The following is a 25,713-nucleotide window of genomic DNA, read 5'->3' on the forward strand; positions in this document are numbered from 1 at the left end:
CCGTTAATAATGACTCTAATGTCAAAATGAAGAGCAGAGGTAACAGTGGGCATCCCTGGCGGACTCCTTTCGTTATTTCAAATGGTCTTGTAATATCTCCATTTATTATAATACTTGCTTTTTGGGAAGAATATACTGCTTCAATCATTTGTTCAAATTTATCTCCAAATTTCATTTCTCTAATTTGTCGAATCATGTATTGCCAATTTAAATTATCGAATGCTTTCTGAGCATCCAGAAAAACAAGTGCTACTTGTTTCTCTGGATGGACTTCATAATATTCTAATATGTTCAATACCGTTCTTATATTATTTCTAATTTGTCTCAATGGGAGAAAACCATTTTGGACGGGGTGAATAATCTCATTTAATATTTTTTTAATCCTTCCTGCTATAATAGTCATGAAAATTTTATAATCAAAAGTGAAATTGGCCTATAATTTTGGATTTGCTTTGTTCGGTACCTTCTTTCATAATCACCGTGATGTATGCTTCCCTCCACGAAATGGGCATTTTTGCTTCCAACAAAACCTTATTATACAATTCTAAAAGTATTGGATCTATTAGTTCCCCCATGTTTTTATAAAATTCCCCTGGCAGACCATCTGGTACACACATGAAGTGTTAATAGCACTTTGTAATGCCTTGGTAAGACCACAACTGGAATATTGCATCCAGTTTGGATTGCCACAATATTAAAAAAAAATTGAGACTCTAGAAAGAGTATAGAGAAGAAGAACAAAGAATATTAGGGACTGGAGACTAAAACATATGAAGAACAATTGCAGGAATTCGGTATGTCTAGTTTATTAAAAAGGAGGACTAGGGGTGACATAATAGCAGTGCCGACAGTCAGCAGAAGTAGCCTGCAGTACTGCATTTTAACCACTGCGCCACCATGGCTCATAATGAATGCAGTGTTATTAAGCAAACCCATTGTAATCATTGGGCGGTATTTGCCAGAAGCTGGAAATAAATGCTGGTTTCCAGCAACAACGTTGTAAATTGCAGTCACATGACTGCAGGATTCTGCAAGTGGTCTTGCTTTACGGGGAGATGGGCGTCATAAAAATTTAATAAATAAAGAACATTTTTAAAAAATAAAAAATAAATGCAAACCAGCTGCCAAGCAGCAAAAATGCAATTTTGTGATTGCCGAGAGAGGCAGCCATCAGAACTTTGAAACCAAATCATAGGTAGCCCTGGAGATGTCTGTCGTAAATTCAAGCAGTTCCTAAGCGACCAGTCGTATGTTGAGAATTAACTCTGTTTGTTGGAACATCTAAGGAAAGGTCAAAACTTTGTTTTTAAATGAACTTTGGGGTGGAGGTGGCAAAACATGAAATAAATCCCCTATAAATCCTGAGAGTTTACACAGCTGTCTTCTAAGTACATCTAATTTTGGAAAAATATTAGAATCAAAATGGTAAATTCTATATTTTCACTATGCATTAGCTCCATCTACTGTCTTTTCAAGCTGCATATAAAAAATACAAAACAAAAGTTGTAAGAACTTTCAACAGAAAGATAAGATGTAGATTTATTTTGACAACTACCTGAGAAAAACAGAGGATATAACTTTCTAATAATGCAGTGGTGAAATCCAAATTTTTTTACTACCGGTTCTGTGGGCCTGGCTTGATGGGCGTGGTGTGGCTTGGTGGGTGTGGCTTGGTGGGAGTGGCAGGGGAAGGATACTGCAAAATCTCCATTCCCTCCCCACTCTGGGGTCAGCCAGATGTGGTATTTGCCAGTTCTCCGAACTGCTCAAAATTTCCGCTACCGGTTCTCCAGAACCTGTCAGAACCTGCTGGATTTCACCCCTGTAATAATGAACCAATACTGTAAAAGACTTGACTGGAATTGCACCCCCAACACATTTGGAAGTATCAATGCCTCTCTGCCTAGTACTGTATTTTTCGGAGTATAAGACACACCTACCTTTTTTGGTAAGGAAAAAGAAGAAAACGAAATCTCCCTCTGCCTCTGAGCAATTTTGCCTTGTTGCAGCAAAGAGCAAACAGCCTGCTTTACTTTCATTTTTGTTTTCAGCATAGCTTGATTAGCACAAGGCAAAAAAAATCTGCTCCAGCAATTTACCTCTTTGCAGCAAGCAGCAGAGCCCTGCCTGAGAGCAAATCAGCTGAGAGTCAGGAGGCTGATCCAATCAACTTGTGCTAATTAGGTTATACTGAAGCTGAAAGGAGCTGTTTTTTCTTGCTGTTTGCTTGCAAGGAGGTAACTGCTGTGAGGCAGAGCCAGAGGGTGAGGGCCAGTGGGTGGGCGGGGCTACATTCAGTGTATAAGATGCACCTAAATTTTCACCCCCTTTTAGGGGGGGGAGGTGCATCTTATACTCTGAAAATACGGTAAGTAATGAACAGGAACAGATACAGAAGTACAGAAAAGAAGAGGGTAAATTCACTTCCATTCAGCAGCCGAATCAACACAACACACTAGCTCCAGATTTACAAACTGCAATTGCTGCATTCACTTAAAGCAGGGGTCTCCAACCTTGGCAACTTTAAGCCTGGAGGACTTTAACTCCCAGAATTCCCCAGCCAGCCAGCTTTGCTTTAAGCCAGGCTTAAAGTTACCAAGGTTGGAGACCCCTGATCTAAATAAGTGCTATGCCAAATAAATTATGGATTAACAGAGTGGCCTGGCTCCTACAACATACAAAGACCACGGCTGCATTCTCACATTTAAATTAATCAGAATAGAGCTGGAAGGGACCTTGGGAGGTCTTCTAGTCCAACCCCCCCAAAGACCTTATGCAATTTGGGACAAGTGGCTGTCCAGCCTCTTCTTAAAGGCCTCCAGTTACCCACCCACCCCCCTTTCTTTCCTGCGATTTCTGCTAGGAGGATGGGCAGAATGCATGGTTAATATTTACAGGGAGAAGGGTCAGTTAATGTTATAAATGGGATACTTTATTTTTCGGGCCATTACTTTTCATCATTAGATTTAATTAGTTACTTACCTAAATTAAAACCGATTCTACTTAGCCTAGTCTAGCGTGGCTGCGTGAATTCAGCGAGGCTTGCAAAACAGGCAGTTCTGAACCTGTGACTAATCTAAACTCGAAATCTCCCCATCTCAAAATTGCTGAGGTTGAGAAATACCATCCTTCACCGGACTCTCCCCCCCTCCCCCACTTTCTCTTCCTCTTTTAACTTCAGCCTCCCTTCAAGGCCACGCACGCGGACCCACTCTATCGCGTCGAACGGGAGCCAGCGATAGAGGGTCACACACAGCCCCAAAGCGCCGCGCCTCTTTGTCCCTCTGCTCCTCCTTCTTCTCCGGAACTTTTAGTCTCACGTCTCTTTCGGGGTCAGCAGCCGGGGAAAGCGTGTCGAACGGGAGCCGGCGATAGAGGATCACACACAGCCCCAAAGCGCCGCGCCTCTTTGTTCCGCTGCTCCTTCTTCTCCTCCGGAACTTTTAGTCTCACGTCTCTTTCGGGGCCAGCAGCCGGGGAAGGATTTGGGCGCCGGACTAGGCGGAAGTGAGCCGAGCCGGGCCCGTGATTGCAGTTCAGGGTGGGAGGGTGGACGAACAAGACTAGGGCACGCCGGAGGGAGTCGGGGCTGGTTCCATTCCCTTTCGTGGCCCTTCCGTGCCCTCCCATCGGCGGGGAGGAGGAGGAGGAGGAAGAGAGCAGCCGCAAAGCCGCCCGCGGGAAACCTTGCAGGGCTTGCCTTGCGGGTGGAGTGGAGGCGGCGAGGCTGCTTGCAGGGAGACTAACACGGGGAGGTTCCGCGGGCTGCTGCCGGGGGCGTCTGGGTGGGGAGAGGAGCAGTTTCCCTTAGTCCGGCGGAGGGGCTGAAGAACCGCATGGGGAACCCTCGCAGGGAAAGACCCCGCGGGAAGCCCTTTGCAGCGGCCGCTCCAGCACACCGGGTGCCCTTTTAAAGCTGCCCTGGTGGTGGTGGAGGGATCCCTTGGGGTTAACCCTGAGTGTGTGTGTGTGGGGGGGTCTCCTGCAGGCTCTCAGCGAAGCGACCGAGCGGGAGTGTGTGTGGGTGGGTGGGTGGGTGGGGGTCCTAGAAGGACCTCTCGGAAACTTTCAGGCATGGCCACCCGGCGTTTAACAGACGCGTACTTGTTGTTGCGGAACAACGCCATCCAAAGCCGGCAGCTGCTGGCCGAGCAAGTGAGTAGTTACAGCTCCTCCAGTCCTCTGACTTCACGTAGCATGGCTGCTGCGGTGAGTCTCCCTTCATCCTACTGTATCCCACGTGACGCTTGTTTGTGTGCCCACAACTGCTTAAGATAGCCAGCATGTCTTTCGGGGTCCCGTTCCCCCCATCCCTCTTTTTTTCTCCCCCTGGTCTTTTTTTTTTTTTTAAATTTGATTTATATGCCGCCCTTCTCCGGAGACTCAGGGCGGCTTACAATGCGTTAAGCAATAGCCTTCATACTTTTGTATATTTATACAAAGTCAGTTTATTGCCCCCACAAATTGGGTCCTCAATTTACCTCCCTTAGAAAGGATGGAAGGCTGAGTCAACCTTGAGCCTGGTGAGATTCGAACTTACAGTAATTGCAGACAGCTGGTGTTAATCACAATGCTATCAGTCTGCTGAGCCACCAGGTCCTTTTAAGAGGTCTTGAATCCTCTCCGCTTTTCTCCAATCTTATGAGATCTGGGTTGACCTAACGGGTTGATTATTTTATGCTAGGCAGCCCTAGTAAGCATATCCCTAGTAAGCATACCCAGCGACAGGTGAGATCCCACAGAGTCGGTCTCCTCCGGTCCCGTCAACTAAACAATGTCGGCTGGTGAGCCCGCGGGGGAGGGCCTTCTCTGTGGCTGCCCCGGCTCTCTGGAACCAATTAACTCCTGAGGTCTGGACCGCCCCCACCCTATTGGCCTTCTGCAAAGCGGTGAAGACCTGGCTCTTCGGGCAGGCCTGGGGCCGTTGATCTTGTTATAATGATCTTGTGAGACCTGGCCACGAATTGGAGTGCATGTGTTTTAACGTTTTTAAAGTTTTTAATGTTTTACTTTTTAACATTTTTTATGGGATTGTTCGCATTGTTTTATTCTTCGTTGTAAGCCGCCCAGAGTCCCTTGGGAGTTGGGTGGCATAGAAATGCGACAAAATAAAAATAATAATAATAATAATATCCGTACATGTGGACTTAACTATAAACGCACCTGAATCGGCTGCTCGTGTGACACAGAATGCTGGGTTAGATGAGCCTGATACAGCAAAGGTCTTATCTTCATAGTGTGAGACTATCAATCTGGCTCAGTCTGGGCAAAGAAGGTTGGACTGATTCATGGGTGTTACTGGGATCAGTGGCTGGGTTATGCCAGCATATTGAAGGCTGTCTACTGGGAGAACCAGAGGGCGTCCTTAGGCAGATGGTTGCCCCCCTCCCCTCCCAGAACACTGCTAAATTTACATGGGTCAGGGAGCCAATCCAGCAGGGCACTAGTTAACTTTATATGTTTTTTATTGTACTCCACAATTCCATAATAAATCTAATGCTAGGCTTTTTCTAAAGGTGGATCATTCTATACATTTGTTGTGAAAAACATGGTATGTCACTTTTGGTTTTTAACCAGCTAAGGATAATAACAAAGTGACCAGAAATAGAAGCTGTCTTTATTGCTTGGGAAGTAAATTCCCCAATATTTAATTCATTTTGTTGGGTTGGGTTTTTGTTTTGATTTTTTTGGATGATGGAATATTTATTTCTTCTCCATTTTCTAATCAATAGTGCAGGTATAATAATTATTTTATAATGCAAAATGATCAATCCTTATTCATCCCGTTCAACTGAAACTGCTTATGGCTAGGTATTGGTAGAGCTTAGAAACTGTGAGCGTTGAAATAGACTTGCCTGGCTGATTTCTTTTTCTTTGGATTTGCCAAGTCCACCTGGCAAGGACATCTGATATTCATTTTTCTTTTTTTCTTGAACACACTCAGAAAAACTCAGGGTTTTTTAACAAGCATTTTTATGCCATATTTTTATGAGGTGCAGTAAAAAAATAAAACTAGTGAATACTTGTCACTATGATTAGAAATATTTGTGTGGACCTAGGCTGTCTTTCGTTGTGTTTGAAATGCCTTTTATAATTATACAGGTAGACATAAAGGTGAAGTTAAAATTAATGTAGCCCTGTACTTTCTCATGCCATCTTTAACCAATTGATTGCCCTTGAACTAGCTTCTTGGCAGTATGAAATGGCCTGTTTCAATATCAAAATAGAATGTGTTGAGGTCAGGAGATTTCTTTTAAAGTTGGAATACCCTGTTTCAAACTCCTAAATGTTGCTGGGCACAACTATTTAGAGTCCATAATGGGGAGTTTCAGGCTCAGAGTAGTATTAACACAATATATTTTGAATACCTTCCCAAAAACTTTTATCTAGTATTAAACACAGAAAGTTGATGTTGCAAAGTTAGCAATAGCTCATATGGTTCTATTGATATAGTGCTGATAGAACCACATTTTTCTTGAGAGTGGATGTATGAAAGTAATTTATAGCTGAGGTACAGACTAGTGATTGTGAAGTCCACAAGTCTTAAAGCTGCCAAGCTTGAAGTCCTCTGCTTTATATGCAATGGATCTGCTAATAGAGGCAGTATCAGCTGAATACAAGTGGTCCGCCACGTACGACCCTAATGGAGCCCAGAATTTCCATCATAAGTCACGGCAGTCATAAGTTGAGGCACTCATGGGACCATGCCAGCAATTTTAATAAAATAATCCACCATTTTCCTCCCCAGCAGTTAACTGGCAGGATATATTAATTTTCCAATTGACTTGTCTTTTAGCTGGCAGTATGAAAATCATAGAGGTTTAAGTAGATCCATTATCCAGCCCTCCCTCCTTAAAGGACTGGTTCCTAACGTGTGCATTCAGAATAGTTGTTGCTATTTTGGTCTTGTAGTATTTCCAGAATTATTCCTCAAGGTGATAGAGTTGAAATGACTGAAAATAAAGTCACTAGGGAGTTCACAGGAGTTTTGAAATGCTAGAGAAGAGTAAAGTCAATTAAAGAAGACTATAAAACAATAATCAGCTTAATGTAAAAGGCATGCCAGATTGCCTTTTGACGTGGACTGTGCTCTGTGGGTGTGATCAAAGGAGGCTGTTGAAGCCATCCAGTTGCTAGAAGAAATAGCTGAATAATCGTAATAGATTACATTTATAGACATTTACAGCACTGAAACAAAAGGACTTTAAGCAAACAGGCATATTGGTATTAAAGAAAGGCAGACAGGTATCTGTGCAGAATAGAGCAGCATTGTTTGTAGCAGAAATTATTGGAATGAACTAAATTGTTAATAGAAAGTAGGATGGACAACTATACCGAAAGGCTTTATATCATCTGTCGTTGTTCCAGCACTAAGGAAGGCCAGATTAAGTGTCCATAGGAAGCCCTTAGTATGGCATCCATTTCCATCTACATGAAGAAATCATATCTGTCATGTGCTTTTTTTTTACTTTTAAACAGTCCTAGTGTCAGCGTCTCCTCACAGTTACATCACCCCTACATGTCGTGCCTTTTTTCTCATTTCCTTTTTTGACCTGCTAAAAGGATAACCGGAGCTCCATTCGTTTAAACAGGCAAAAAACCCATAAGACTAAATTAGGGATGGAAGTTACAACAAGACAACAAAATTGTAGGATCAAAAGTATCCTCAAGAATTCATCCAGTCCTGCTAATTGAGAAATCCATTAGTGCAATTCTCTGTGTAGAGAAGCCTTTTTCTTAAAAATAGGAACAGCGTTGACCTGTGAGAATTCTTTTGGCTTCAACTTGGCCACATTTGATTCTGAAACAAATCCAATTTAGAGATTGGTTAATGAATGTTGCCCATACAGACTTTCTATAATGAACGATCTGCATGTAATCTTTGACTTTTTTCCCTGTTTCATTACAACTCATATGTACAATGGATTCTTTTTAGACATCTCATGGCTACATAGTTTAAATCTTAAATGTAAGATCTTCTATTTATTGTTTTAATGTTTATGGTGCATTTTAATTGAATGTTTGTAAGCCACCCTAGAATCGCTTTGGCAAGATGGGCGGTGTATCAGTTTGGTAAATAAATACCCTGTTTCCCCAAAAATAAGACCCAACCGGAAAATAAGTCCTAGCATGATTTTTCAGGATGCTCGTAATATAAGCCCTACCCCTAAGATAAGCCCCAGTTAAGATTGTCAGTCAGATGGGTGCATTTAGTACAGTATTTTCCCCCAAAATAAGACCTAACCAGAAAATAAGCCCTAATGCATCTTTTGGAGCAAAAATTAATATAAGACCCGGTCTTATTTTCGGGGAAACACAGTTGTGTCATTTTCAAGTGTCACGTAACTGACTTAAATTGGAATCAGATTCTCTAAATTAGGATTCAGTGAACAAGTTTGGATTGAATGATTGCTTTTAATGGCTAGGTTAAATAGGTCTGGATCGACTATCATATTAAGAATTAGCAATTTATACTGTTTGTGAGAGTCTGCCTTGGTTTTCTTTTTAAATGAACTTTTAATGAACTTTTTAAAAAGTTTGTAATGTTAAGCTCCTAAAATGTGCATTTCTTTACAGATCAAGAACATGATTAGAAATATATTGAAAGGAAAAAATACAATATGCAGCTATTCCCCAAGGCCGAATGCCAAATCCACCTGAAAACTGATACTGCTTTAAAAGACTGTTTTGTTTTCTGTGATAATCTGCCAATGTTGATCAATAAAATACTTGCATTCCTTCAACTGACTGTACCCTGTGCTCTGTCCTATTCTTTTTGTTTCCCTCTCTTAAAATTTTTTGCTGTCTCTATATGGATGGGCTGATGTGATCCACAAACCATCTCAGGAGCTGGATGAGGTATAGTGCTGTTTGTCTAATCTGTTCTTTCAAATAAATTGACGTTCAAAGTTGGCTTGTTGTGGCAAGGTTAACTACTGCATTTAACTTAGGGTTATTCCTCCTGGGGGTTTTCCAAAGAGAAACCAGAAGACTGATTTACAAATAGTCCTCTGGAATTTGTCTCTGGTTTACTTCATTTCCTCACTTACCGTAATATGCATGGATATTGAAGTGGCCAGGATTTAAAATATTACTATTTAAACCAGGTATATCCAATCCATGGCCCACGGATCGCATGTAGCCCTGGCAGCTAGGAATGTGGGCCCCACAAAATAATAATAATAATAATAATAATAATAATAATAATAATAATAATAATAATATAATGCCAGATACCTAGGATGCTGGCAGCAACCCATATCAACCATTGATGCAGGTCAATGATACTTGTGATACATTTTTAAATGTTCAGTTGACTGAGTTTCATGTTTAATGAATAAAAGATAATAATAATAAATATATATAATATCCAATAATACAATACAACTAGAAATATAATACAAAATAACTGGACTATAGAATAACAGAGTTGGAAGGAGCTTGGAGGTCTTCTGGAAACCCTATACTATTTCAGACAAATGGTTGTCAGACAAATCTCTTCTTAAAAACTTCCAGTGTTGTAGCCTTCACAACTTCTGGAGGCAAGTTGTTCCACATACTATATTATATATGCAGCCCAGACAATTCGTCTTCACTCAATGTGGCCCATTCAATCCAAAAGGTTGGATAACCACTGTATTTTATCACAATGTCTTTCTCTGAAATACTGGAGCTCAGAGTGATTCGTGATTAATGCTATAGAGTGTGCTTTTTGTAGCGAATCTTACTGTTAGGCTTGCTAAACATATATAGCGGCCACAAAGGAAAATGTTAGTAGAGGAAAGTTCAGTCTGATTTTCTGTGTTGATTTCCCAGATTTTACAGTGATCATCCTAAGCGCCTATACACTCTAACAAAGAATGTGCATTGCTTAACTAGCACGCTTGCTATTAACACAGTACATCTCTTAATTCAGTGATGTGCTTACTTGCCTTCTACTCTGGAGATAATGTGATTTTGTTTTTCTCCTCATGAGAGTTGTCTGTAGCACTGTAGTCTGAATATTTCTACTTAGAGCAGGGGTCTCCAACCTTGGCAATTTTAAGACTTGTGGACTTCAAGTCCCAGAATTCCTTCGCTGGCTGAGGAATTCTGGGACTTGAAGTCCACAAGTCTTAAAGTTGCCAAGGTTGGAGACCCCTGTCTTAGAGTGCTTGGACCAGAGGTCTTCAAACATGGCAGCTATCCTAGGTGGAGAATTCTGGGAGTTGAAGTCCACAAGTCTTAAAGCTGCCATGTTTGAAGACCTCTGGTTTATACTGAGGAGACTAGAAGCTGTTTGCCTGGTATATTAATAAATTTAAGTCTGCTGAGCATACTGTTCCACTCCAATGCCTTAATAGAAATATCAGAAATAACAGTTCTGTGGCTTCGTCCCAGGCGAAGAGAGAGCAAGGGCTGGGAATAATCCCTGCCCTCTGGGTAAGGCTCTACACAAGGCCTGTGACTGCTCCCTGTGGGCTACACCAGGAAACCAGCACAACCTAGCTGGACCCTGGAACTCATATTTAAGAGTCCAGACCATTCTTCCCCAGGGCAGAAGTAGCTCAGTTTTTTTTTTTTTTTAATTTGATTTATATGCCGCCCTTCTCCGGAGACTCAGGGCGGCTTACAATGCGCTAAGCAATAGCCTTCATTCTTTTGTATATTTATACAAAGTCAGCTTATTGCCCCCACAATCTGGGTCCTCAGTTATTATCAATTTTGCTGCTACCTTGCAATCCTGTCCCAAGTATGTAAAATGCCATCAGCACAGGAGGACGTGAACATTTGCTGTTTATCCAGGCATTTATATTTAGAAAAACAAAAACTGGAGCTGGTTGTTGCCCCCAAACATTTCCCTTTTACATTAGCTTCTAAAGCTCTGGATGTACAGAGACACATTTTATTAGCTTAGCTTCAGCATAATTGCCATTTCCTTTTTCTAGAAAAGGACTAAAGCCTAAGAATACCGAAATGTCTTAACTGGCATGTTTACTTGGAAACGAAAGAAACGTAGAGTTTGACTACGCAGGAAGGTTTTTAGGTTTAAAATATATCGCTAGGAAGACGTGAGGGCCACTTTTAAAAAGGGAGCTGCCACTGCAGATGATCCACTGTGTCTAATGTGGTGGATTGCTTTTAAGAGTTCCTTAAGTGTAACATTTTCTCAAACCAGGAGCTAACAAGGTCTGAACAAAAGAGGTTGTAAACTATAAATAATTTTAATATATCAAGCATTTCCTTTAATTATAAAGCCAACTGTAGATTTTTATATAGCTTCCTGACAAAACAATACCCATTCATGGGTTGTATTGTGAGAGGCGGCAAGCAGCTACTTGTCCTTAATAAGCAGACGTTATCTGGATGTTAAGTGGAAGATCAGTGCCAATGTAGACCGGGATCCAGGGCTAGCTAAATTCTCAGACCTATAGATTAATTTGGAATGGATCCCCCCAAACCAACTCGCTCTGTCCTGTTTTTTCCACTATGCTCTTTGGGTTTCGGTTTCATTCACACTCTCTGGCTTACTGTGCACATCCAGCTAAGTTGTTTTTATTAAACCATGACTTGTTAAATAAATTATATTAGGATGGTTTTGCCCAACGTGCTGAAACATAACAATTTGCTAAATATACTGGCTGGATTCTTTCAACGTGCTATGCCAAACCACATTTTGGCTTAGTCCAATGTGTAAACCCAGTCTACTAGACGTGCGCTCTTTAAGACCCCATCATTCCAAAGGCTAAGAATGTTATATAAGATACAGAATTTGCTTCAAACTTAATCTTGGCTTAAGCCAGTATGGAGGTTATTTATACCTATCTATCTTCAAAGATCTTTTTGAGGTCTTGACAATGGATAGACAGCTAAGCTGGGACATAAAATGTTCTTTGGTCTTTGAAAAGAAAATAGTAAAATAAAGTTGTTCTTTTAATAGTTACCAGCTTGGCCCAAAATCATTTATCATGTATTAACCTCACTTCAATTGCATAAAAAGCACATGTACGTTTGGAAAGTAATATAGAAAATAACAAAAGCTGAAATAATTTCATACTACCTATTTTCTTTATAACTTCTTGAAGGGGTGCAAAGCTAAATTTTGCTTTATCAAATTGCAGTGTGGGCCTTCTTTCCATTTGACCTAAATTCTTCAAGCCCTTCTTTTTCCTTGTGCATCTGCTTTTCTTGCCTAACTAGATTTACTTTTTCAAACTTGGCTTGTGTTTTAAGTAAAACTCTGCATTTATATACGGTGTGTTTAACATCAGTGTGAAATGAAGCTTGGCCCGGGAATTTGTTTTGTCAAACAGTATGAATGAGTCATAAATTGAAATATTTTAGGTATTATGTACAGAGCCATAGCCTTTCCTTAAGCCAATGGTTTTCCTTTAAACCTGAGAGAACTTTGTACACCAGCTTTTCTATGATTTTCTGCCATAAAATCCTGCAAATGGCAGAGTTCTGAAGAGAAGACACTGGATGCATGTTTGTTTGCAAGTATGTTGCCCAAGTTTGTGGGTTCTTATAATTGTCTTACATGACTATCTCAAGAAATACATTCAGCTCTCCTTTGCAAATCTAAATTAAAATGGAGTAATCTAACAAGGGTCAGACTTCACCACTTGCCTCTCATTACAGTTACAGAGTCAGTTTGGTCTAGTGGTTAAAGCACCAGACTAGAAACTGGGAGATTGTGAATTCTAGTCCTTCCTTGGCCACCAAAGCCAGCTGGGTGACCTTGGGCCAGTCACTCTATCTCAGCCAAACCCACCACACAGAGTTGTTGGGGGAAAAAATAGGTGGAGGAAGCTGCATTGGATATGTTTGTTGCCTTGAGTTATTTGTCAAAATAAAAAAGATATAAATGGGATATAAATAAATATATAACCAGATTTCTCACCAGAGAACCTTGGTTAGTGTCCAAGAAATCTCAAAGAGTTGTAAAGAATCAGAAATGTGTAATTTTGATTCACAACAGTCTAAACACATTTCTTCTATTTTTCTCCAGCTTGCAGATGATCGCATGGCACTGGTATCAGGTATCAGTTTAGATCCTGAAGCAGCTATCTGTGTATCTAAGAGGTTGTCTCCCAAGTGGATTGATGGTATAGAAGAAGTAAGTATATAAAGAATGTGATCACATATGCTTACATTCTGGAAAAGCAGTAGTAAAAACTGCCAATATTTTGCTTACTTAATTTTTATCTTCCGATGTTCAGGGCAGAATGTAAAATTAAAAAGTGGTGGTTAGAAGTTACAGTTCTAAAAATATTCAATAGGAATACATACCTAACTAACTCCATGAAATGTAAATTTGCTTTTTACAATTTGTACAATTCTTTACAATATATTACAATATTTCAGGTTTTAAGAGAGAGAGGGATGGGGGCATAGTATGGAAATATCATGTTTTCCCGAAAATAAGAGCCTGTCTTATATTTTTTTGAATCCTGAAATAAGCGCTTGGCCTTATTGCCATGCACTCAAAAGCCCGATTGGGCTTATTATAAGGGGATGTCTTATTTTGGGGAAAACAGGATATATGGTATTTTATTCTCCCATTTATAAAGGAGGAGGGTTTTGATATGGGAATCCATTTGATTTGCAAAGGTTCAAGTTGCTAGCATTATCTGGAAGAGGAAATTCATAGGGTTGAAGGCAATAAGATGCGTAAGGAAATAGCTGGATTATATCTTGTTGATATTACGTTTTTTCCCATTATATGACCTTCCTTGGTAGAGTTGTTAAGTGAATCCCTGAAGTTGTTAAGTTAGTAACATGGTTATTAAATGATTCTGGTTTCCTTATTGATTTTATTCGTGTCAGATGGTCGCAAAAGGTGATCACATGCTCACACTGCAGCTATCATAAATAAATGCCAGTTGCCAAGTGTCCAAATTTTGATCATGTGACCATGGGGATGCTGCAATGATCATTAGTGTGCAAACAGTCATAATTAACTTTTTTCAGTGCCAATGTCAGGGTTCCAAGTAACATACCCATAGCAAACAAAACTCTGAGGCAGGCAAGTTCCTCAAAGAATAGGTTTATTGGATATGTCATATTGGCATAAGATGGTGAAAACCGACTCCGTATATTCAGAGGTGGGCTCCTGCTGGTTTGGACCGGTTTACGCGAACCGGTAGTTCCGATCAGCGGCTTGGTCCACCCGCCCTGGCGCTATCCTGACCTATATAATCACATTTTTTTCGATGCTGCACGCTCACATTTTCGGTTCTGGGCGAACCAGTTATTACAGTATGTGATGCCCACCTCTGTGAATATTCCCGTGGTTTTCACCTGATTAAATGTGAAAGTTTGTCACTTTCTCATAACAATGAGTTACATGGTCCAATCCAGGGGTGGGTTCTACTTACCTTTACTACCGGTTCACAATAGGAGCACGCACGCGCACGGTTCTGCGCATGTGCAGATCGGCCATGATGACATCTGGGCAGTGGGCGGAGCCTCCCACCATTTTTACTACCAGTTCGCAAGAACGGGACCAAACCGGGAGCAACCCACCACTGGTTCAATCAGGACGCTGTCCAGTTGCTAGGTGACTCCAGTCCCCTCCTTCAGAGTACCTGCAGGAATATCCTTGGTTCCCATAAGAAAGCATTTTGTTTTGGCTACCACACCCCAACTATCTCTATTCCCCCCTCCCTGTCCCTCTTCTCCAGTATGTCAGCTCTGAAGTCTCAAAATGGCCTCAGGCCAGCTTCAGGGTTGACAGCCATTGTAACTTCAAATAGTCACTAAATGAATAGAGAACAACCTGTATTTTATCGGTCTAGTTTTGATGGAATTCAGTTTCTTGGTCAAGACAGTGAGAGATCAACCGCTTCAGAAGTGATCTGAACCCAAAATATGATGGCTTTCCTCCCCCCCTCCCCCGCCCCCGGTGGATCCAACCCTAAGTCTGAAAAGGGTAAAAAGATTCCACTTCTGTGTATATAGCTGAAATTGAATAGCATTTTTCTGTTAAAAAGCCAATGTGATCTTTTAAAAATATAACCAGGTGCTGTTTTTTTTTTAAACTTTACTATTGTCTGGAATGTTTTCTTCACTTAAGTTTCTTTGTTTCTAAATTTGCCCTTATTTTTTTCAAATTTCGTTTTAAGATTCGATATGAGATATCCAGGATAAAACAGAAGATGAAAGAACTAGCCAGTTTGCATGACAAGCATTTAAACAGACCGACTTTGGATGATAGCAGCGAGGAAGAGCATGCAATAGAAATAACCACTCAAGAAATTACACAGGTGCCACCGCGGTTCTCCTTACAAAATAGAATTGGGTATTACCTAATGCAGATATGTGAGTAAGTTGCCCTAATGCCCCCTTGGATAAAGGGAAAAATCCAGCAGTCAGAAGTCAATTTTGTTTGACTTCTTAAACAAAAAAATTTAAAAATGGCAATATTGTACTGATATATGAATAAATATATAATATTTATAAAATATAAAATATAATAAAAAATATAAAATATAATAAATGATATATGAATAAAAGGGACACGGTGGCTCAGTGGCTAAGACGCTGAGCTTGTCGATTGAAAAGTCGGCAGTTCAGTGGTTCGAATCCCTAGTGCCGCGTAACGGGGTGAGCTCCCATTACTTGTCCCAGCTTCTGCCAACCTAGCAGTTTGAAAGCATGTAAAAAACGCAAGTAGAAAAATAGGGACCATCTTTGGTGGGAAGGTAACAGCGTTCCGTGCGCCTTTGGAGTTTAGTCATGCCGGCCACATGACCACGGAGACGTCTTCGGACAGCGTTGACTCTTCGGCTTTGAAACAGAGATGAGCACCACCCCCTAAAGTCGGGAACGACTAGCACATATGTGCGAGGGGAACCTTTACCTTTACCTTTTATGGATACATATGTAATGTTAAGAAGAAAAATGCAAAGATTTTAAACATCCGCAGTTAAGAATTCCAACCAAAACGCATTTGGAAAAAATGTTATTACCATTTTAAAAAATGGAGACCTAATTTGAATAAAACAGTACTTAAGATTCTATGTTATAGATTTAATTGTTCAGCTGTTGCAACTACACATAATTTAAATACCACTGATGCCAATAAAGATTTATGTCAATTTAACAACTTTTTGCAACAATCTAACACTTGAAGAAGAAATTTTTGGGTTGCCTGGTTTATAAGACTTGGGAAAAGAATACTTTCCCACTTTGCTTGAAAAAAATCAAACGCTCTCTGCCAGCAAAGATAATAGAATTTGGTTAGAAACCCTCTGACACTAAATCTACCTGATTTTTTGGACTCTGTTGCTGGGCTGGTGTTGGAGATCCCATGGTTACTTGTCCTTGGCAATTTCAGTTTCCCACCATGTGACAAGGAGTCTGGGATTTCTCAAGCCATGAAATTCGTCACTCCAGAGCAACCATGGACTAATTCCAGGTCATTGACAGTCCAATACAAATTGGAGATTGCACATTGCACCTGAATTTTTTACTTGGGGCAAATGTGGCATGATCTGATTTTAGAGGATATTACCATCCATCCATTGCCCTGGTCAAATAACTTTCTTATTGCTTTTTGACTTGCTGGGGTGATCCCCCACTGGTTCAAGATGGATCATTTTTCTGCTGGGGAGGAATAAGACCTAACAATTTCTATTGAACCCTTATGAGGATTAGTTTTGCTAATAGAGCCGAGGTGGCGCAGTGATTAGAGTGCAGTATTCATGGCTACTTCAGCTGACTGCTAGCTGCAGTTTGGCAGTTCAAATCTCACCAGCTCAAGGTTGACTCAGCCTTCCATCCTTCCGAGGTAGGTAAAATGAGGACACAGATTGTTGGGGGCAATATGCTGACTCTGTAAACCGCTTAGAGAGGGCTGTAAAAGCACTATGAAGCGGTATATAAGTCTTAAGTGCTATTGCTATTGCTATTGCTACAGCATCTTGCTGGCAGATAAAGTCACTCAGATCTACTCCCAATTGAAATCCAGTGGGCAGGTCCTGTTGAGATGCCTGAAGCAGAGTCTTGCAGAGTTATCTGGGGCAGGTTTGAGACTGTGACTCATGAAGAAGTGGACACAATTCTCCAGCTACCTGTATGCTAGATCCAGGTCCCTCCTGATTGGTCAAATCTTCATGGGAGTTGATCTTTGACTTCGAAGTTGTTTCCCGGGTTTTGAAAGAGGCAAGGGTATACCAGCTCTTCAAGAGACCATAGTTGGACCCAGTGATTCTGGACAATCGTCATCCAGTCTCCATCCTTCCCTTTGAGGACAAGGTTGTTGAATGGAATCTGGTTCCTGCACTATTTCGAAACTTTCAAAAGAGCCTGACTAACTGTACGTAGGTTCCTTATTATACCTCAGTCTGGATTTTTTTTCCCTTAAAGGTCAACAGCTCCTTTTGCTTTTTATCAAAGAAATAAATATTACCAATAGCTTCAGTTATTGCGATGAGCTATATGTATATTCTCAACTCTGAGATGCATATATTCTCTTTCTGTTGGCTTCAGTTATTCTCTGCACAGTGTAAATCACCAGAAACTCGGCACAAAAAATTACTGTGAGCTTCCATTAAATAAGCCTTTAAGACAGGGGTCTCCAATCTTGGCAACTTTAAGACTTGTAGACTTCAACTCCAGAATTCCTCAGCCAACAAAGCTGGCTGAGGAATTCTGGGAGTTGAAGTCCTCGAGTCTTAAAGTTGCCAAGATTGGAGACCCCTTGGAAGTCAAGTTGCCAAGATTGGAGACCCCTTGGAAGTCAAGTTGCCAGGATTGGAGACCCCTGCTTTAAGACATAGTTGAATGTCTTAGAGCTCTAGAGGATAACTTTACTTCAGTTTAAAGAAATAGTTTCTGAGGCATTTGTTGTTGTTGTTGTTGTTAATTGAACCAGGAATGCTTGCTCCTGTTTCTCTATAAAAACGATTTGTCCTCTCTCTCTCTCTCTCTCTCTCTCTCTCTCTGTCCTCCCCAGCTATTTCACAGATGTCAGAGAGCAGTCCAGGGTTTGCACAGCAAGACTCGGAGCTCTACGGACCAAGAATGCCGGCTTCTGAAGAACGTTGTGTGTTCCTTAGCTCAGTCTCTGCAGGACCTCTCCATAAGCTTTAGGCACGGGCAGTCTGACTATCTCAAACGTAAGCCATGGACTGTTTGCGGCCTTTTACAACAGGGCATCTTCCCTCCGCGACTGAGAATTCTTAGTGGCAGTAATCTTCTTGTTCTTACAGGCATGAAAAATCGAGAAGAAAGAGCCAAACATTTCTTCGGCACCTCAGTCTCTCTCATGGATGACGGGGAGGATACGACACTGTATGACAGGGTAGGTACCAAATTGTCAACTGGAATGTTTTTATGTAAAAGTACACAGCATCTGCTGTGAAGAACTTGAAAGCAATGATTGCATGCATCAGTTAAAGTTGAACGAGTCTCTTTTGTATTAAGGTGCAAATTTCTCAGAAGAGACAAACTTTTGAAAACTGCACGCTATTTGCTGGCATGCCGAAGAATCAAAAGTACTACCACACCCCACACCCCTTTTCTCTCTCTCTCTCTCTCTCTCTCTCTCTCTCTCCCTCTCTCTCTCTCTCTATCTCTCTCTATCTCTCTCTCTCGTTCCCTTTCTGATATTTTTTTCTCTATTTCTGATTACCCAGCAGGCTGCAAGGGAAATGATAAATCACTCTTGCAGGAAGGCTTTAGAATTAAGCTGAGAGTCCCATATTATCCTCTGTCTTAAGGCTGACTACCTGCTGTTTAAAAAATTGGTCTCTAGGATATCTGCCACAAATCATCCTCACAGTTGCTAGGAAGAATTGGGTTGCTTATAAACTGATTCATTGGAACTCTCAAAGGGTGCAGCTGGGGTCAGAATTATGCCACAATTATAGTGCTTATCTTTTTAAAAGAGAACTTTTAAGAGAAAGATTAAAGAGATTGCAGAGGGGGGAAATACAGAATAGAATAGAATAGAATAGAATAGAATAGAATAGAATAGAATAGAATAGAATAGAATAGAATAGAATAGAATAGAATAGAATAGAATAGAATAGAATAGAATAGAATAGAATAGAAGAACAGAACAGAACAGAACAGAAGAACAGAACAGAACAGAATAGAATTTTTTATTGGCCAAGTGTGATTGGACACTCAAGAAATTTGTCTTTGGTGCATATGCTCTCAGTGTACATAAAAGAAAAGATACATTGATCAAGAATCATAAGGTACAACACTTAATGATAGTCATGGGGTACAAATAAGCAATCGGGAAACACTCAATATAAATCATAAGGATACAAGCAACAAAGTTACAATCATACAGTCATAAGTGGGAGGAGATGGGTGGTGGGAACGATGAGAAGATTAATAGTAGTGCAGACTTAGTAAATAATTTGACAGTGTTGAGGGAATGATTTGTTTAGTAGAGTGATGGCGTTCGGGAAAAAACTGTTCTTGTGTCTAGTTGTTCTGGTGTGCAGTGCTCTATAGGGTTGTTTTGAAGGTAGGAGTTGAAACAGTTTATGTCCAGAATGCGAGGGGTCTGTAAATATTTTCACAGCCCTCTTTTTGACTCGTGCAGTATACAGGTCCTCAATGGATGGCAGGTTGGTAGCAATTGTTTTTTCTGCAGGAGGATATTATATTTGAATGGGAAGCTATAAGTCTGCTGTTTGGTTTGAAAACCTTTTGGGGTTTGTCAATGCATTTTGAATGGTACAATATTTAGCTATTTACAGTCTGACATTTTTGTTTTTATTTTAATAAGGGTTTTACAGATGACCAGTTAGTATTAGTGGAACAAAACACTATGTTGGTGGAAGAGCGGGAACGAGAAATTCGACAAATTATACAGTCCATTACTGATCTTAATGAAATTTTCAGGGATTTAGGAGCAATGGTAGTTGAACAGGTAAGTGGCTTCTTACATCAATGCTATTTGCATCGTATAAGATCTTGGTTTAGAAGATTATATGTCTTTCTGGAGTTCACTTGAAAGAAAAGCAGGATGTAAACATAATAAAAAATCAGGTGGATTGAACCTAATCACATTGAAGTAGCATCGTTGAAAAAAAATGGTCTAATAGATCTAATCATTTCACTTTGGCTTACCAACTGAGGGTAATTCTGAAACTAGTCCTAACCTAATTAAAATTAATCATTTTACTTTGTATTTCTGTTTGCTTGATTAGGAACGATTCAAACATTGTCAGAAATCCTGAGTTTTGCTAAGTATCTTGTCTGTACCTTTGTACCAACTCTGTGAATACACTTACAAAGCATACTGATGGAATCCTATGCCTTTGGAGGCTATAGCAGGTGCAAAGTGCAGCAGTGTGGACAGTTTTGGGGGGCTCAAGAATGGCCCATGTAACACCATTGGTCCATGAGCTGCATTGGCTGCTGGTTTGCTTCCAGGTGCAATTCAAGAATCTTGAATCACATGATAATCACATGACATGGGTCCATGCTACTTGCAGGACCACTTCATCCCACTATGATTAGCCTGCTGCACCTGTGCCAGCAGAAGAGGCATCCTGCAGGCCGCATCGCCCAGGTTATTCTGGCTAGTGGGGATCCAGGAGAAAAGCCTTCTCTGCCATTGTACCTGCCCCCTGGAACATCTTGCCACCTGGACTGAGGTTGGCTCCAACTCTCCTGACCTTCAGCAAGGCCTTAAGGACCTGGCTTTGTCAGGTGGCATGGGGCTCCAATAGAGGGACTTCACATTGGGGGTGGTTGACATACTAATAACTCCTGTCCCCCCCACGCACACACCCTGCTGGTCCTATTCCCTCTCTCCCCATGTTTTAGTTAGGGTTGAGTATTTATCTTTTTATATTATATGAATTTTTGTAAAATTTTATCTTTTTAATATTAACAATCGCCCAGAGTTAAGATGGGTGAACAATAAATTAGATAGATAGATAGATAGATAGATAGATAGATAGATAGATAGATAGATAGATAGATACCGTAGTTAGTTAGTTAGTTAGTTAGTTAGGTGGGTGGATGGATGGATGCATCGATGGATGGACGGACGACAGAGAGACAGACAGACGATAGGCAGGCAGATAGATCCTAGAGTGGGAGGGAGTCATTTGGATCATCAGAAAGGTTGTGATATGGGGCAAAACTCACTCAACAACTGTCTCACTTAGCAACAGAAATTTCGGGCTTAATTGTGATTGTTACTCACAATTGTATATGTACATACAAGAAGCAAGACAAGGATGAATTATCTGCCTTTGGTTCTTCAATCTATTTCTACACTGAAATATAGAATATTTGATATTTCTATATTGGGGTGTGTGTAAATATATATACATGCACAGGCACACACATTGTTAGAGGTATAGAGGGAAGGTTCACCAAATATTTCACTTATTTTTGTACATGCTTTATTTTCATATGCTGGTTTACCATCATATGCTGGTTTTTCAGCATTCAGTAGCCAACCAATTTATATTAATAGAAAACATTCTATAACTTAAGCCTATCTTAATACATAATGCATTTCAAATCAATCAACCTTTATTATGGTCACAGACCAGCATTTCAGCCTACAGAGCTGATACATATTTTTTCTTCAGGGTACCGTACTGGATAGGATTGACTACAATGTTGAACAGTCATGCATAAAAACAGAAGAAGGATTGAAACAACTACATAAAGTAAGCAGAGAATGTTTTTTCGATGTCTTATTCTGAATACTATATATTTCATACTGTCGAGGAGCTTGTTAGTATGATTCCAGACTTAAGAGGCATAACATTTTCTCTTTTCATACCTATTGTTTTAGAAGTTAAAAGGACAACAATGGCAGCTAGCTAAAATTAAGGAAGTTAGACGAATGGCTCCTATCCTAGATATCTCAATATCTAGCATTTAATGATTGCATGTGAATGTGATTACGTTTTCCTGATTGTTCCTCTGTGCAGTTCTCCCACAAATCTCTTTGCAGTTGGCAGATGGGTATTTCTACCCATTTCTTTTTATCCACAGAATTGTAAAATAGTCTAGGTGTAAAGGTTGAGCTCACCTTTGGGTTGAGTTCTATGAGGGTTAAGGTAATTCCTTATCTTATTTGTGGGATATAAATCAGTTTATGCTACACGTACTTCTGCCAGAAAGGGAAACATCACGGGTGTATTTATAATCTGCTCTGTACCAAACTTTCTACAACAGTTTACATAATGAAAAATAAATGAAAATGACAATCTAGTGTCCACAAAACGAAGTCCAGAAAACAACAAGAACAAAAAAAGAAAAGTTCCAAAAACAAAGGAAACATTAGAAATAAACTCAAACTGGTTCTGTCCTTACTCCCTAGGACAGTGATGACGAACCTTTTCGGCACCGAGTACCCAAACCGGAATGCGCGTGCTTGTGTGTGCATATGCGTGTACCAGAAATCCGAAGACCAGATGGCCAGTGTGCATGAGGGTGCCAGCCAGCTAGTCTTCGAATTTCTGGCACGTGCATGCACACCAGCTAGCTGGTCTTCGCACGCACTGAAGCACCGGAAACCCAAGACCAGCTCGCTGCTGCGTGCATGCCTGGTTTTTGGTCATTTTTTTGGCCATTTTCCGGTGCCCGTGAAGACCAGCTGGCCGGTACGCGTGCCCACAGAGAGGGCTCTGTGTGCCATCTCTAGCACATGTGCCCTAGGTTTGCCATCATGGCCCTAGTACAGGGGTGAAATGCTCCCGGTTCGAACCAGATCACCCAATCCGGTAGCGATGGCAGCGGGTGGTTCGGCGCACCAGTAGCAAAAATCCCTGCACACACACCCCATGCCCAGCTGAGCCGCGCAATCATCAGAGGCTGGTTTTTTTTTTTACTTTTAAAAGCATTTTTTCTACAACCTCTTCAACCAGAGGTTGTAGAAAAAATGCTTTTAAAAGTAAAAAAAAAAAAAGTTGGCCACGCCCACCCAGTCACATTACTCCCCCCCACCAAGCCACGCCCACAGAACCGGTAGTAACAAATTTTAGATTTCATCCCTGCCCTAGGATATAAGAGGAGTGAAGAGAAAATGCTATCAGGCTTTTTAAAAAAGATTTTCAGGTAGGCCATACCAGAAAACTGACTTCACCAGTTTGATTAGATAGAATATTTATTGATACAGCCTGTAGTAACGTAACCTTGAAAGCCGAAAGCTTTTTTTGCTTCCCTCCCTTTTATATAGGGAATAAAAGCAAAGTCAGTCTGAGTCCATCCTTTATTTTTTTTTTCTGCCTTTTCCAAGTTAAAGCACACTTTTTGTGCATATTGTAGTCGTCACTCCGCTTAGTTTCTCCAAGGTCATTTCTGTGGCTCTCTAACAAATTATTCCTTATTTAGAGTAATTTATTTTCTGCTATCTACAGGAAAGAATCTCTGTGTTAAAGTCCTCTTTTCTGTATCTGCAGGCCGAGCATTATCAAAAGAAGAATCGGAAGATGCTCATCATTTTAATTTTGTTTGTCATAGTTATTATCCTTATCATTGTCCTTATTGCTGTAAAATTCCGCTAGGCGCGATGTGCCGGTGATGCTTTCCTTTCTCTCTTGTGTTTGTCTGAGAGGTAGCAACAAATTTTTGTGTGTTGTGTTTCTCCCGTTTTTGTTCCTGACAGGAATGGTTGAGCTCTTGAAAGCTGCCTGTTGGATGAATGCAGGGGATCTAATGGTGCAAAGTCTGTGCAATGTTCATACAGAAAACCTCTGTTTTACATGTTCAGTGACTATGGAAGGCAGTTGATTTGTAAAAATCAGAAATGTGCAGAAATGTCAGAATTTCCGAGAAAAGCTACCAAATCAGGCATTTCGTTTACCCAGGCCATTGAAATGCTAGAATGCATTTTTAAAAAGTGATTTAAAACATTTCGGGAAGTGCTTTTTACTAAACAGGAATCATACTGTGCTTTCTACCATGACTTAGCCTACGGTTAATTTTAGGGTAAACTGTCCAAATTATGATGTGGACATCATTCCCAAAACTATTACGTTGGAGATTATTTTTTTAAAAAAAATGCCTTAAAGATACAATATTTCCTCTTTATCGTCTTCCCCTCCAGAGTTAATATTAGTATGGGTTCACAGAAATAAAAAAAAAGATTTCTAATTTCATTCTATTATTCCAAAAGTGGTGGTTGGCATTATCAATAATACTCTAGCCCACAGAGAGTATTATTGTTTTAAGATGATTTTTTTAAGTTTTAAATAATCAAGAATGTGTTTTGATTATTTCCACCTCTTCCCACTATTGAACTGAAAAGCGTTTCTCTGATCCCTCTTTCTGAATCTTCCTTCCCAAACCGAATCTGTTAATAATACACAGCAGTAGTTACATATTTCATCTTATTTTCAGAGCGCGAACGGAAAAGGGCATGGTACATTTCACACACAGTTTAAATTGAACTAATGGCAGCATCAGGAACTTACATTTAAATAAAATCACTTTTTTTGTCCTCGGCTACGAGATCTCAGGAGAATTTGGAATCCTGTTCAGAGCAAATCTTGCTCTGCATCAGTATTTCTTATTTCTCTTAACATTGTAGGTGGTGTTGCTGAAAAAGAAACAGTTTTCGTGATTTAAAATATCTCATCTTTTAACGGTAACTTAAAATTGCTGTGCTATTTGGGGCCCTTGGTGTTCAATCCTTTTTTTTTAAAAAAGTATTCTGTACTGAAGAATTTAAAGGTTGTACTTTGCATCTCTTTTTGCTGTGATTTAGCAACACACCAGTTGCCAACTGTTTTTTTAACTGCCTTAGATTTGATCATGGAATGATTGCAATGCTGCCTGTGTACTTGTTACACCTTGTTTTCTTCCTTTCATCCAGCTCTTTGCATCATTCAGATTTCTTGTATCTGATGACAGGGAAACAGGAATCATAGTCCCACCTTGGGTCATTGGGGGATTCTGCTTAGATAACAGTAACAGAGTTGGAAGGGACCTTGGAGGTCATCTAGTCCAACCCCCTGCTCACGCAGGAGACCTGTACTAGAGATTCGAACTGCTGATCTTTCTGATTGACAAGCTCAGTGTCTTAGCCACTTGAGCCACCTAGTCAGGCTAGATAAATGAAGAACCCAACATCTGTAGTTGAAACCTCTTTGACATAAAAGAGGATTGCCACAAGAGAATTGTGTTTAGCTGCTGCTGTGATTCGGTTAGTGAGAAGGTGAAGAGTAGAGTAGAGTAGAGGAGAGGAGAGGAGAGGAGAGGAGAGTAGAAGAGAAAAGAGAAGAGAAGAGAAAAGAGAAGAGAAGAGAAGAGAAAAGAGTAGAGTAGAAGAGAATTTTTATTGGCCAAGTCTGATTGGACACACAAGGAATTTGTCTTGGTGCATACGCTCTCATATGCTCTTGGTGAACTCTGCTCAGCTATTTTGATTCATCTCTTATTTACATAACCTCTGCAGAAGGCTACTTTATGCCATCCGATAGAGTGGTCCCTTGCTTCCTGGAAGAATGGAATTCAATCTCTTTATGCAATCATCTGCAGCAACTATCAGTTGTACAGGTAGATTTGTGATTTGAACAAGTTCTGGCCCAGCCAAAGAACAGTGAATAACAAGATACCAGACAGCATGAGAAATAAACATACTGTACTTTATGCACATGCAAAAATCCATTTGCTCCTTACGCCGCATGCATAAAATAGACAAAAATGTGCCACGAGCGATGGTTGCCAGAGTCTGGTCTGTATTTTCCAATTGGATAACAAAGGCCACTTATATTTACTGAAAATATTATTCTG

The 25,713-nt window shown here is 40.4% G+C and overlaps 1 protein-coding gene across 4 annotated transcripts; it reads left to right on the forward strand.

The window, feature by feature from the left end:
- Positions 1–4,074: 4,074 nt before the first annotated feature.
- STX16 (syntaxin 16) lies at positions 4,075–23,976 on the forward strand. 4 transcript variants are annotated; one of them, XM_070940088.1, is made up of 9 exons: positions 4,075–4,209; positions 8,848–8,859; positions 12,992–13,099; positions 15,108–15,248; positions 17,942–18,104; positions 18,198–18,289; positions 19,733–19,876; positions 21,558–21,638; positions 23,379–23,976. In XM_070940088.1, the coding sequence occupies exons 1-9, from the start codon at positions 4,075–4,077 to the stop codon at positions 23,481–23,483; spliced, it is 981 nt and encodes a 326-aa protein (XP_070796189.1). In that variant the 3' UTR covers positions 23,484–23,976. The 4 variants fall into 4 exon arrangements, with proteins under 4 accessions (XP_070796189.1, XP_070796190.1, XP_070796191.1 ...); XM_070940089.1 differs by having other exon boundaries at positions 4,075–4,206; XM_070940090.1 differs by having other exon boundaries at positions 4,075–4,155.
- Positions 23,977–25,713: the final 1,737 nt, after the last annotated feature.

The sequence above is a fragment of the Pituophis catenifer genome, unplaced genomic scaffold (genome assembly GCF_029215685.1).
Source record: "Pituophis catenifer annectens isolate HBS135680 unplaced genomic scaffold, rPitCat1.0.hap2 SCAF_3, whole genome shotgun sequence".
Classification (NCBI taxonomy): domain Eukaryota; kingdom Metazoa; phylum Chordata; class Lepidosauria; order Squamata; family Colubridae; genus Pituophis; species Pituophis catenifer.

Excerpts from the sequence above, each read along its gene's own strand:
- STX16 (XM_070940088.1), top strand. The coding sequence starts at position 4,075 with ATGGCCACCCGGCGTTTAACAGACGCGTACTTGTTGTTGCGGAACAAC. Across the intron at positions 15,249-17,941 it reads CCACTCAAGAAATTACACAG|CTATTTCACAGATGTCAGAG; the intron begins GTGCCACCGCGG and ends TGTCCTCCCCAG. Across the intron at positions 18,290-19,732 it reads ATACGACACTGTATGACAGG|GGTTTTACAGATGACCAGTT; the intron begins GTAGGTACCAAA and ends TATTTTAATAAG.